At 40.2% G+C, this 13,718-nt stretch overlaps 1 protein-coding gene across 1 annotated transcript in view; it reads left to right on the forward strand.

Moving 5' to 3' along the window:
• The window catches only part of nhsl2 (NHS-like 2), a 222,704-nt gene that overhangs the window by 157,276 nt on the left and 51,710 nt on the right, over positions 1 to 13,718 (forward strand). Inside the window, exon 3 of the mRNA XM_084711793.1 lies at positions 8,749 to 9,003. Within this exon, the coding sequence (XP_084567919.1) occupies positions 8,749 to 9,003 (255 nt within the window). The remainder of the gene's footprint in view (positions 1 to 8,748; positions 9,004 to 13,718) is intronic.

Genomic DNA, 13,718 nt, shown 5'->3' on the forward strand with positions numbered 1-13,718 from the left:
CTTGAATCCTGTCTCACCTCTCTGTCAGTGGTTGATGATAGAGGAGGTCAATGGGTGCACTGTCTCACCATCACCAGGTTACATTCTGTCACTGGGTAGGTTTCCATCCAACAGTTTTAATTCAGTTAATTCAATACAGTCTCAAAATATAGCAATAAAGTTGGTTTATTGATACAACAGACAGCCATGACGAGCATGAAACATGTGACTTTAATGTCCATTAGGAGGATGTTGGCAGACAAAAACATTAGATCTGTGTAGCGCAACAATGAGGCATTTTCCAAGATTTCTTAAATTAATACATAAAACAAACAGATGCCATATATCTTTATCCCCACCTCCTCCCATCCTCTCAGGTCTCAGCTGGGAAATGTGCACAAGCTGCAAATTCACCATGTTACACATGCTGCATACGTTCACTACATCCAATAGACAAAATAAACTCACCCAGTGTCTAGAAATGACATGTTCTCGCACTTATTTTCCATTTTAAACAACTTTACACCTTCTGAATTCAAGTTTCTTTCATTTGCCGAAGTAAGACTAAGATTGGTTACTGTAATAAAGTTTTTAAACATTCTTTTATGTCACACTTTTAATAATAACCTGCTTAGTATCATCATTACTCGAAAACTTTATGTTCATGTTCATTTGTGTGCACTTGTGTAACTCCGCACTGGCTGTAACATCACCAGTGTATGTAGCTTTGATTCCCACTCAGCTTTTAATTGCACATATGATGCTCTAAAGATTAGATTATTAATTGTGTTGATCCTCTAAGTTAGTAAACCAGAAAAGGTTCACTTTGCTTCAAATAACATCATCAAGAACATTTACTTCATCTTGCACTTTTCTCATTCTTGCTTGGTTCCAGACCTCTGATTTGCTGCCTGCATCTCAATCAGACTTTGGTGGGCAGAATTAAGAAAATTTTTCTTAAACTACACTGAGTTTTAAACAACGTGCGGCTCCTCGGCTGTGTTGACAGTAAATTTTAAGACCAAAATTTGAAGTGTTTGCTTGATGAGCGTCACCTGTTTTTCTTTACCTTGTCAAAAATCTCTCCATATTGTTTTGCTGTTGGAATAAATATTGCTAACCTGAATCATACCATTCAAACACTCCTGTTCACTTACAGATAATGTTTGTTAAAACTCACAAAATCAGCATGACTCTGCCTGATATTTTAGACTCCAATATTGACCCTGATGTCTGATGTTTAAAATAAATAAGGAACTACAAAATTTCCTGTTTATAAAAACAAAAATCATGAACTTCATTTACAGAGTGTTGCCATTTAGCTCAAGAGAAACTTGACAGGACCTGATCTTGAACAGGCGTGTCGACTTTGTGGGGATTGAACCTGTGATCTTCAGCTTGACATTCATGTTCACACTCTCTCTCTCTCTGAACACGAGCCATCCTGTCACTGCACCACATTTCTCTCCAGAACCGTCTTTTCCCTTTCCTCAAAAGGACTGTGGAGATTGAGGTTTTTTTCCTCTCTCTTCCTAAATCTGCCCAGTGATGCCCAGAGGCTTGTGTCTCTCCTCCATCCAATCCCTCCATCTTGCTTCTTTTTCATGTCACCGTGGTTACATAAGGGAGGAAGGAAAGAGAGTGACATCTCCGCTGAGGAGATCTGGATGTGCACACAGTAAAAATGTGTGTGTGTGTGTGTGTGTGTATGTGTGTGTGTGGCAGCTGTGCAACTTTTAATCAAGAATTAATTGTTAACCTCCAAAGGAAACAAGCATCCCAGAAGACTCCTCTGTCTGTTGTATCTGTCAAAACAGTCTGCGCACTCAGCTCCAGGTTTGAGAATATTTTGAGGTCTGCAAATTCCTCAGACGCCATGACTGTGAAAAAGACAGTTGCTAACAATTTTGATAATATTGCTAGCTAGCTGGTGTTACCTAGCCAGTATAGCAAAATCAGACAGTTATGAATTGCTCAATGAAATGTTATGACTGTTTTCCAGACTGCTTTATTGTTATTTTATCTATTTTGTTTTCATACATCAGTGAAAGTTTATACCGTTCTATTTTCTAGCATCAACAGACCTCAAACGCAGCATACTTCCTGTGAACCTGCTCCTTGATTGGCACATCATGGCCACTGTACTTTGAATTTTTCTCCTATGAAGTGGCAGGTTGTCTTCTTTTATGGTCTGCGGGGCAAGTGACGGGTTGTCTTCTTCTTATGTCTTAGCTGTCATGGCTGATGAAGAGAAGCTTACTGTTGAGGTAGAGACACGGAACAACAAGACACAAAGTCCATCCTGCCATTTAATTTTCTTTTTAGGCTTTGTGGAGCGTCCTGTTGGTTTCTAATGGCACTGTATGATCACTGCAGCGATGGCGGTGTGTTTTGGAGTTAAACCTGAATCCTGTGAGGCTTCTAGTCTGTGAAAAACCTTGTTAGATAGATGACGACTCCTCACTGTGTCGGTGTGCAGGGAGAACAGTGAGAGATTCTGAGCGCACAGTCACAGAGACAGTCATGTCTCAAAGGTATGATGGTAACTAAGGTACTTAACACTCTCTCTCTCCAGATTGTGTATTAACAGTAATTTGTGCCACATTTTCAGAGACTCCCGGGGCTTGTGTGACTTAAGCACATATTATCTAACTCACACAAATACGCAGATGCACACTGTCACCCACACAAGATCATATATTTAACTTGTTTAAGTCCCGCATCTTCAAAAACTCTGTGATTTAGCAACTGTAAAGTTAGAGCAGCTTTGTGTCTTCTGATCTATGGTTGTAATACAAGTCCAAAGTCTCATGCTTTAATAAAAAAAGAATTTAGTGCTCCAGCATACGGACGCATTAAGGGAACTTTCCCTTTTCAAACTTCTCTCCAATCACAATTAAGTTAGCTTGGTACCTCAGTCAACTTTCTCCTTTCATGTTTCCTGTCAATGTTGAAGAGAATTTTGAGGATGGCTAAAAGATGTTGCTAGATTACCTGCAAAAGGGATGTGTATTTATCTTAAATTACTTAACTAGCCAGCTAATCTACATCGATCATTAGCTAGCTAGTTTGCTAGCGTTTTGGTAACTTTAGCTAACTTAAGATGTGACCCTATATGTCCTGTTTACAGGAAAAGGAGAAAGTTGACAAATACCAAGTTTGGTCAACTGTTATTGAAGCATAAAGCAAAAATGGGCGGGACTTAGAGAGGGTCAATTGATTTAATTTTTGTTGTGCAATCAAGTTAGTGTACCACTGTTTTAAAATTCAGTGAATGAATTTTAGTTTTAAACTTTCAAAAATTACTTCAAAGACCTCAATGCATTGCTTTGCAGAGGTAGTTAGTAGCTCACTAACTTCAGCCCATCATGTCTTGTAATAGCACTTCCTGCCTCATTAGGTGAGAGTGAGTCACTGTAGTGTTCAGTTTGCCCTCAGTCCAACAACACAGAGGCAGTTTTCTTGCCAGGTTTGACTCCTGGCCCTGGCTAACCTCACCATGATCCGTGCTTAGGGCTTGACAGGAGGATGCTGACTGATGCCTGATCTCCCTCACACTCCTCTCTCGGTTCACGCCTCTCCTGACACTGGCTAAAGTCCTGGTCGTAGCTGGTGTAAATTACCTCGGTACTGTATTTCCTGTTGTCAAATGGACCTCTGTCGGTCTTGCTTCCTCATGAAAAGCACGTCTGACATATGGGATTTCTGGAAAAGAATCCACTGCAAAAATGCAAAATATTTGCACTTAATATTACTATAATAATTCAACAGGTGGCCAATTCTTACATATTGTACCTTAAAAAAATCCCTCTAGTTTGCATACATATGTCCAGATCTGCTGTGCACTTTACTTTGAAGATGTTTTTAACTGTGACTTGTTAACTGTGAAGGTTTGTGCCACTGTTCACACTCAGCACCTGTGACCTTTTCTGTCAACATAATATCCAAAATCTAATTAAAGATCACCCTCAGGCATTTGTTACAGATGATTTTTACATTAATTAGTTCTTACTATCCATCTCAAAATAAACAAGCACCATGAAAAAGTTGTAAAAGGAATTGTGTCTAACTCAACAACCTCCAGTACGTGTTGACATTTTGCAGATATGCAGACCTGGACACATTATCAGTCTCCATGATTTTAATGTAGCTCTAGAAAACCTGAAGTGCTTCATATTTACTACAACTGGAACATGTTATTTTTTCAGTTGCCTGTTTAGGTACTTACTCTGCTCTGAGAGACCTTAAGAGTGCATCCTTTTTTTATGATAAACAATAAGAAAAAAAATCCAGTGCTTTGAAAAGATGTTCCCAGTGAGCACTCAACTCAACGCAACATTTCTTACAACCTGGCAGGAACAAAACATCTCTCAGTGGTTTAGTGGAGTATTTCTCATTTTCTCCGTCTGCTGCAGGTTGCAAAGGTTATGAAACTTGTACTGCTGCAGCTACAATCAGAGTTTAACCTTTGGAAAACTTGAGACAACTCTGACTTTTTGGTTGTTTGACCCATTAGTCTCTGAACACAATGTACAAAGTATCTGAAACTATTTCTGTCAACTGACAGAAAGTCTGTTGTGCATGCTGAAGATATCAAAGAACCAGACTCCCAAAATGTTTTGGCCTACTGGTTACAACTGAGCATCTTTAAATAAGAACATTTTTTTTAAATGGTGCTCATGTGCAACATAGATCGACACAAATACATGACTGTAGTGCAGTGGTATGGGAAATAAAATTACTAATACCACATATAACCAGGGAAATGTAGGCTACATAAATTATTTAAAGTAAAAGTCAATCAGTGAGAAAAAATATTTTCATGTAGTTGTCTGCAATTTGGGGTAATTTCAGAGGAAATTCAAATATGTAAAATGGTAATTGCCACGTACTTCCATTAAAAATGACACTTATCACATGCTTACCATGAAATGTTGGGGGAATTTGGAGGTAATGTGTGGGTAATTTATCAGAAATTTCAAATATGTTACTTGGTAATTACCACCTGTTTACCATGAAATCATGGGACCTGGAAATTGAAGCGCTACTGAACCTTAAACTGACAGGAATCACTCTTGTCCAGCTGGCGTCTGTCAGTCTCATTGGTCTCAGTCTAGTTGCGTTCACTGGGAGGCTGCTGCCTGCTAGTCTGGCTGCAGTTGTGGTGCCCATTCCTCTGAACTGTTTCTATTGTACTTGTATAAACTGTTGGGTAGTTTCATTTGTAACAAAACACCTGATTGTATCTGCTCTACATATGTTTTGTGCAAAAGTCTTAATTTATAAAATAACTAAAGCTGTTAAGTAACTATTGTACTATTGTGTTTCATTTTGAACTGTAGTAGTGGAAAACAAAAGACTCAAAGTGCTTGAAGGCCTGAAATCAACATCATATAGACCTTCCTCCCAAAGCATGTCTATGCAAGAAATATGTATTTAAAGCCTATCATTTAGCTTAATATTTAAAAAAAAAACACTGATCCAGTTTGCTTTAATTTTGTGCCAATGTATATATTATTAATATATGTCATTAAATTTATAGATGCTGGAAGCTGTTTTGCACACAGGACATGGAGAAATAGTTTCAACAAATACAGCAGAGGTGCAAAAGTTTGTTTCCTTGCTTGAAATACTGCAGACTGAAAACTGGGGAGAAAAAAAAGAGTATAATCTGCTGGGTTAGCCTCCGCTTCAAACTGAAGTTCCCTAATGGGATATTTAGCTTGCAGCGAGACCCACGAACACAATGCATACATCCAGTAAACACAGATTAGCTTCAGAGAGAAACAATGCAGAAGAAAGGGCTGTCGATTTACTCCAAAAAATGACTGTATTTAAGGCTGTGAGTGATAGAAAGTTAAACAGCATAGGCTCCATGTAGAGAGTGTATGTCGAGTCTACAGTCTGTTATAAATCATGCATGATTGCCTTTGTTCTCCTCTGTGCTGCTGATGCTAACCGACGTGCACTTCTGTATCATAAACAGTAGCTCTCTCTGGTGGGAGCCGATTGTGTGAAAGCAGCTTAGGAAGATGAAGCCGGTAGCTGGGAGGGTGAAATTGTGATTCCATACAGTACGGCGGGTTTTTGAGCGAGGAGACGGCTGCTTCAGAGCAAACAAGACGTGATAGTGCCGGTGGATTCGCTGCAGAATAACTGTCTGTGCGTCCGCCTGTCTGTCTGTCTGCCGGGACTGTTCTTTAAATTTTTAACATTTCTCTCCGTTTTTTTTCTTATCAAGAAATAGTTTCTCCCCTCAGAGACACTTCCCACACACGTGTCGGAGTCTGCATTTATATTTAGAATATTTGGTGTTCAGCTGAGGATCTGTGCATGAGGACATGTATACTGTGTTTTTATAACAGGGATTGACATTTCTGTTACAGGAATCTCATTATCCCAAGAAAGTTTGCAAATAAGTGAAGTTGTAGACGTCCAGAGGTTGTTATTTTCTGCTTTGCACCAAGTTTTTAATAATATCTTAACATCAGTGTACCAAAATATTCAGTCTGGTTTATTTTTAGAACTATTTTACTCGTAAAGAACAGTCATATGAATGTTGTTTGAAGTACAAAGCAGAAAGTTGTTAGTATTAAGACCTTTTATTTAAGTAAAATCACCAAACCACACAGTAAAAGTCCTGCATTTAAAACTTTGCTTAAAAGTCCAGTAAGATTTAGGGGATCTATTGTCAGATTTTGGGAGAAATGAAGTCTAATATTCGCAGTTGTGACAACAGACAAACCAAAGACTGGTTCTAGATGCGGCGTATTGTGTTTCGCCCCGCCCCTTTTGGTACCTCAGTCAACTTTCTCCTCTCCTGCCTCCTGTATGTAAGATTCAAGATAAGATAAGATAAACTTTATTGATCTCACACTGGGGCAGCTTCAAAAAGTACAGGTATAAAAAGAGATAAGTTATACATATAATACAGATTTAATGAAGACTAAATTAAAAAATATAAGCATTAAAGAAATTAAAGAATTAAATAATATAAAATATAAAATATTACAAATATTCTCTGCTTTTTTTAAAGTTGAGTTGTGGCCAAAAAAAAAAAGAAAAAGACATTTGAGGATGCAATCTTGGATATTGTTCACCATTTTCTGACATTTTGTGGCGCAAACAACTAATTGATTAATGGAGAAAATGGTCGATAGATTATTAGGCAATGAAAGTAATGATTACGGAAAAGATTTGAAAAATAGGCCCAAACATAAGGAGCACACAGAAATACATCTATGTGATCTGCATGTTACAAGACTGTGATGGATTGGTTAATCAATTAATTGTTTTCAGTAATTTTTTTTAAATAAAAATAAATAAATAAATAAATGTTCTTTATTTTCAGCTTCATAAGTGTGAATATTTTCTGGTTTCTTTCCTCTCCTCTGACAATAAACTGAATATTTTTGATTTGTAGACAAAATAAGACATTTGAGGACGTCATCTTGAGCTTTGTGGAACCATTTTCTTGCATTTTATGGACCAAAGAGCTAATCGATTACTGGAGAATATTGTTGATAGATGAATCGATAATGAAAATAATCACTACAGGATAGACTTGAAAAATCAGTCCACACTTGTGGAGCACACAGAAATGTGTATGTGCTCTACATGTGACAAGATAGCAACATTTTTAATTTAATTAATTCTTACAGTTTATGGATCAAACAACTAATTGATTAATGGAGAAAATAATCGTCCGATTAATCGATGATGAAAATAACTGTTAGTTGCAGCCCTAAACATGCTAAATTAGGCTTTCACCATATGCTGAATTGAGGTAATCCAAAAGTAACAAAGTAGTCAAGTTACATTACTTTGATATTGTGATACTTAGATCACATTACTGACAATATTTTTCAGCTTTATCAGAATACATTTTTAAAGTGACCCTTCAAACCCTGATGGTGATGAATAACTGCAGCGTCTTTGTTCTCGCAGAAAGTTTGTTGCACTTCTTCTTCTGTCGTCTCAGTTGGACGGCGGCCGCTGTCACATTTGGGACTTCCTGTGTTTGTTAGTCGCCTCTTATCAGCTTCTGGATGTGTCAAAAGATTTCATCACCGCTGACTCACAGCGACGCCTCATTCATGTCGACGCTCACTGGCCGATCGCGATCGCTCGATATAATTTGTTTTGATTGTCTGTTCAGGCTCTTTTTTTTTCTTTTAAACTCCCTCCTACTCTGCCTTCATTCCTCCGCTCTCCTCCCTTTAAATGTCCCTCCTCCTCCTCCTTCTCTCCCTAATTCCACAATCACATTTTTTCCTCTCATACCTCCCTGCCCTAATCCCTCCTTCTCCCCCCTCTATCTCCGCCTGTGCCTGTCCCTCTATCTTCCTCCCCCTCCTAATTAAGCGCTCCCTCTCTCTGTTTCTCCTCCAAATCTGTTCCTCCAGTCCCTCGTTTTCTGCCTAATCCCTCTATCCCTCCCTCCCTCCTTCCTTCCTTCCTTCCTTCCTTCCTTCCTTCCTCGGTCCTTGTTCTCCCTGACAACACACTGCGTTATGTAATCTGCGTCTCTGGGTATTAGTTATGCAAATTCATACATTTTTATTTATGTGTAATTTTTCCTCTCCCCATCCCTCCTTTTTTCCTTTCTCTATCCACCTTTTCTTCCTTCTTTCCTCTCCTGTCATGCCCTGCTCCTCTTTCTCTTCCACAATAATCTTATTTCCCTTCCTCTCCTCCCTCCATCCATCACTTCCTCTCAACATTTTCTCCTCCTCTTCCTCCCTCCCTCTCTTTTTCTCCCTCCTCCAGCCACCAGCGGTCTAGAGGCGGAGGGCGGCAGGCGCGGCGGCAGCAGCAGCAGCCACGGCGACGGCAACCACAGCAGCAGCAGCATCAGTGGCGGAGGAGGAGGAGGCAGCAGCAGCATCAGCGGCGGTGGCGGCGCGGCCCACTTCAGGTCTCCATGGCAACAGAGCGTGAACGTGTTCGGCTCGTGGAGCAGGCCGGAGTGTGTCGAGGAGCTGCACCAGCAGGCGCAGCTCAACCTCCAGAGCCTGCTGCAAGGTAAGGATGGAGGATGGAGAGGATGGAGAAGAGGAGAGGATGGAGGGATGGAGTGTGTGTGTGGGTGTGTGTGTGTGTGTTTTGAGTGGGTGGGAAAGGCGTGGAAGCTGAAGCGGAGGTGGGTGGGAAAGTGTTTACATGTGGCGTTGGACTGCACTGATATGGGTGTGTGTCGGCTGCCTTAAAAGGTGTATGTGTGTGTGTGTGTGTGTGTGTGTGTGTGTGATAGCATGCAGATATGCTGTGTGCGTGTGTGCAATATTCCCCTCGCTATGTTGTGTTTATAGTATACTGAAGGGTGTGTGTGTGTGTGCATGTTATGGCTGCTCATGTGTGGGATTCACCTTGCAGTGTTGTTATTAAAGGTGGTATTTGTGATATTCTGCCTGTGTGTGTTTATATTTCTGCTGTTTACATTTCAGTGGTTGTTGTTTTTTTAAGGTGGAACTCTGTCATTCTCACTGTAACATTAATCTCCTGTTTGTAGTCTTCAATCTGTGTGTGTGTGTGTGTGTGTGTGTGTGTGTGTGTGTGTGTGTGTGTGTGTGTGTGTGTGTGTGTGTGTGCAAATGAGCTCTCCAGGGAATGAGGGTTCCCATTTGTTCTCAGGTAGTACCGTTTCTCTCAGTGTGACTCATGCCGTCTCGCCCTTTGCCCGTCTCTTCCATTAAAACGATCACAGTGGGTTTTTAGCTGAATGAACGCGAGAAGGAGGGGCTGAACGTCATGACAACTCTGAGCAAAAACACCTGAGGGAGTGAATGGACAAATAAACGTTACAGTTCATGAAGATATTTTGGGCTATATATCTACAAAGTTAAAGTGGTGAAGTATCCATATTCAGTGTACTTCCTGCAGGAGATGGTTGTTGGTGGGGAGAAGCAGAGAGGAGTACTAACATGGAAGCTAAGCAAGCTTTACTTTGCCATCAAACTGTCTTGCCAGATGAAAAAATGGTGTTATATAAGCCAAACATTGCTTTATCTCAAACCAACCAAACTCCATTAGCAAAATCAGTGATTTTTGACCAGCATAGGAGTAGCTGGTCTTCTGCTGCCACGATCTTAGTTGGTTTGTGTTATTGTGTGACTTAAGTGTTTAAAAGGTTAGGTTGGATTCACCAAAGTCACACAAAAACACAAGCAAACTAACAGAGTGTGCCAGCAGTAGACCAGCAACTTCTGTTTTCTGTGAGGTAAAATTACAAATTTCACGTATGGTATCGCCCCACCTTTTTCTATTTGTGTGCAGGTGATGTGAGTGTTTTTTAGTAAATGTTGAGAACTGAAGTCGTGGTTTATGTACAGTCTTTCGACCACTATTCTTGCACTTTTGTTTTGGATTGATGGATTTTTCATTTCTTTGTGTTATGAATGTAATTTAGAGCTATGTTTGGAACTTTTTTGAGCTCTTTAAATGAACAAATATGATTTTTGAAATGACAAGAAGGTCCTGAATGTGTGTTGGAGCCGACCATCTATTAAGTACCTGTGGTTGGTTCGAAATGCGGACATGATCATTGTTTATGTTTAAAATAGACCCTTTCACAGTGTTAGAAAGGCTATCTGGCCATCACAAGGATGCATTGTTCAAGCAACAAGTACTAGCCAATCACAGAACTCAGGCAAGTACAAATGTCGCAAGACTTTCACAAAGCTTTACTTCCCAGCTGGACACAAGCAATGGTTTGGGACAGATTCTAACTTGCCAAACCCCAGTTAGACAATAAAGTAACCAGATTAGATCAACACATTCAACTGAAAACACTACTTTGGGATGGAAAGTGGGTGTGGCAGGTTAACAAGTGGGGTGCATTTTGGTAATTTTGCTGACCAAGTAGATGGCATTTCCCTTCACCCACCTCAAATCACCAACTGGACATGGTAGTCCCATACACTGTGGCTGGTGCGGCAACTACTCACGTTACATGCTAAAAGGCTCTGGCTAACATGTTGGGAGCAGTGACACTTAGCGCTCTTCATGCTAATCTGTGCTCACTGTATTTGTTGACAAGATAACATCTTGAGAGGTGACTGATCAGTGTTCAGAGTCTGCTTTTTCAGTCTGTTCCTGTCGTGCAGCAGGGCAGATAAGGCCAGCTATCTAACCAGCAGGGGGTAGATATCAGTCTGATGTCTTGTCAGTGAGAGCAGATGAACTTGTGAGCAGACTTTCAGTTTCTGTGCTGAAACTGTATGAAAGTGGATGTCAGTTAAAGGCTCCATGCAGTAACTTGCATCTTCAGTCATTCTAAGAAATAAGGGTTCCAAAAGGGTTCTTCCTGATGGGCTGAGGTCCTTCTCACAACTCTTTCCCTCTGAGGAACGCCTTTTTAAGAATTCATTCAAAGAGCCCTCTTTGGAGGAAAGAGTTCTTCAAGAATTATACGACTACTGATACTGAACAACAGTAACTGAAACATAATTCATTAAAATGATTGATGACCACAAGATATAATCTATTGGATTCAATATTTTTTGCCTGATCTGTAAAGTACAATGTTGTTCTTTGTGGAACCCTCAGAAGACAAGATGGTTAGAGGGGAAACCCTTATAAAACCCCTGGGTGGATTGAAGATTAAATCCCTGGCATATAAGTGTTCTCCGTAGAACACCCTGCGTGGGTTCTAGATGAAACCCTTGGAACAGGAATATTAACGGATTCTTGATAGAACCTCCTGTGGTGGGTTCTTGGATTCAAGGTAGAACAGCTTAAAGGGTTTACCTTTGTAAAAAGTTTCTACCAGGAACAAAAAAGGGTTTGCCTATGGGGACAAGCTAAAGAGGCCTAAAAGGTTCTAGTTAGCGCTTTTATTTTTCTAAGAATGAAAGCGAATGAAAAGATGCATGGTAGAAGCCCCCCCCCCCCCCAATTTGGTTCCCAGCTGTAACCAAAAGATTGGAACCAAAGTCTTATTCTACTGATTGGTGTGCGTTGTTGATAACATCTTTGATTCCACTTAGGTTCCACTCAAAACTAGTGGGAATGTGGCTTGGTTCATGAGATAGAGCCAAGGTTCCAAGAATCTTGAATGGAACTGCTTCAAGTTCTTGTTAGCACCTTTGTAAGGCTGAAAGGTTCATGATAGAACCCTCGGTTTTCTGTAAAAGCACTGGTAGGCAGGCTGGGTTGAACCTTTCATGGATGGTTCAAGGTACAACTCCTTATGTTGGGTTCTAGGTAGAATGTGCTGGAGGCTTTCTAGCTTGCACTTTTATTTCTAAGGCTGGAGATACTTACTGTTTAACCATGCAGTTATGTTAGCATATGCATGGCATTAATTTCCGAGGATGTACACAACCATCACTTCAAACTGATGCAGGAAAAGTGAGACAGTCATGACATATATGTGAACACTTAGTTAAACGCAAGTATATCTCTGGTCTAATGTTATGTTGAGACTACTGGCGACAAAATATCAGGCTACAAGTCATTTTCAGTGCAAGCGACATGAAACCAGAGACGTCTGACACTTTGATTTTGGTCCTTTCATGAGATTTGTTGACATTAACAAAAATATAGTACAACCAGACTCATTCTTTAAGTCAAATCACACTGTTGGGATCACTTGTTGATCAAAACCGATGTGTTGAATCAAATCACATTAAAAAATAGAGCCATTTATACAGAGACATTTTGTATTTTTATTGAGTTTTTCTTCCTTTTCCCTCGCTGTGTATATACAGTCTTTAGCTCCAGCTTATACAGTACAGTATATCGCCTCCTACATCTTCTTCTGTCTCTTTTCCCTTTTTCTCCGCTGCTAGGTCTTTATACTGAGTGTGTGTTTATGTGTGTATTAAGCCAGTTATTGTCTGAGACCGGCTGGCATCTTGTGTTTGATAAAAATAAGATGGATGAATACAGTCGTGGGTGGACAACAGCAACAAATGTGTGTGTGTCCATTCATCTTTTCTGTTGTCTGTGCTCATTTGTGTCACTTTGTGTTTATGTGTTCATCGCTGCCTGTGTGTCATGAGCAGTATGTCCCTGTGCGTGTGTGTTTGCAGTTTGTATAGCAGTGTCCGTTTGTGTTGTGTGTGTCCATCTGTTTGGGTGTGTGTGTTATATAACACTGAAGCAGCTGTACTGTCTCCCTCTGTCTCTCTGTCCATCCTCAGCATCGGTCTCCCACTGGCCTCAGCTCGGTAAAATATTCATGCTCTTTCCCGCTCCTCAACACTCTGCCCTCCATATTTATGAAGCTGGCTGTCGTGCTCCGGTGTTAGACGGATCTGCTGCGTTTTCTGCCGAGATTCAGCTCCCCCCCTGCAGCGAGATTTGTGTGAGATTTATATCACTGTTGCTGCTAAGTGGGCAGCAGTGAAATCTGGCCACTGTTCCCTCTCATCATCAACACCACCGACCACAGAATGATTAGCATACAGAGTTTTATTACACACACTCGCTCATTCCTGATTGGATTCCTCAAGTGTGCAAATTTACTTTAATGAGCAAATTTGATTTAATATCCGAATCTTCAGTTGTAATTAGTCTTGTTCTGATTTTAACCAGTTACATTCAACAAGTCCTCCAAACTAAATTACAAAATATGCTCATTAACATTTGCACTAGCTTGGTAACCAGCCGTTAACCATCGGTTAACTTTCTGTTTCCTGTACTTAGATATACTATGTGCTATAGGCTCATCTGTGTTGACAAGAAAACCACATTTTAAAGCAATTTTTAGCAGAACTCTAGCTAACTAGCCAGCT

Source organism: Lutjanus erythropterus, chromosome 23 (genome assembly GCF_056507025.1).
Source record: "Lutjanus erythropterus isolate fLutEry1 chromosome 23, fLutEry1.hap2, whole genome shotgun sequence".
Classification (NCBI taxonomy): domain Eukaryota; kingdom Metazoa; phylum Chordata; class Actinopteri; order Lutjaniformes; family Lutjanidae; genus Lutjanus; species Lutjanus erythropterus.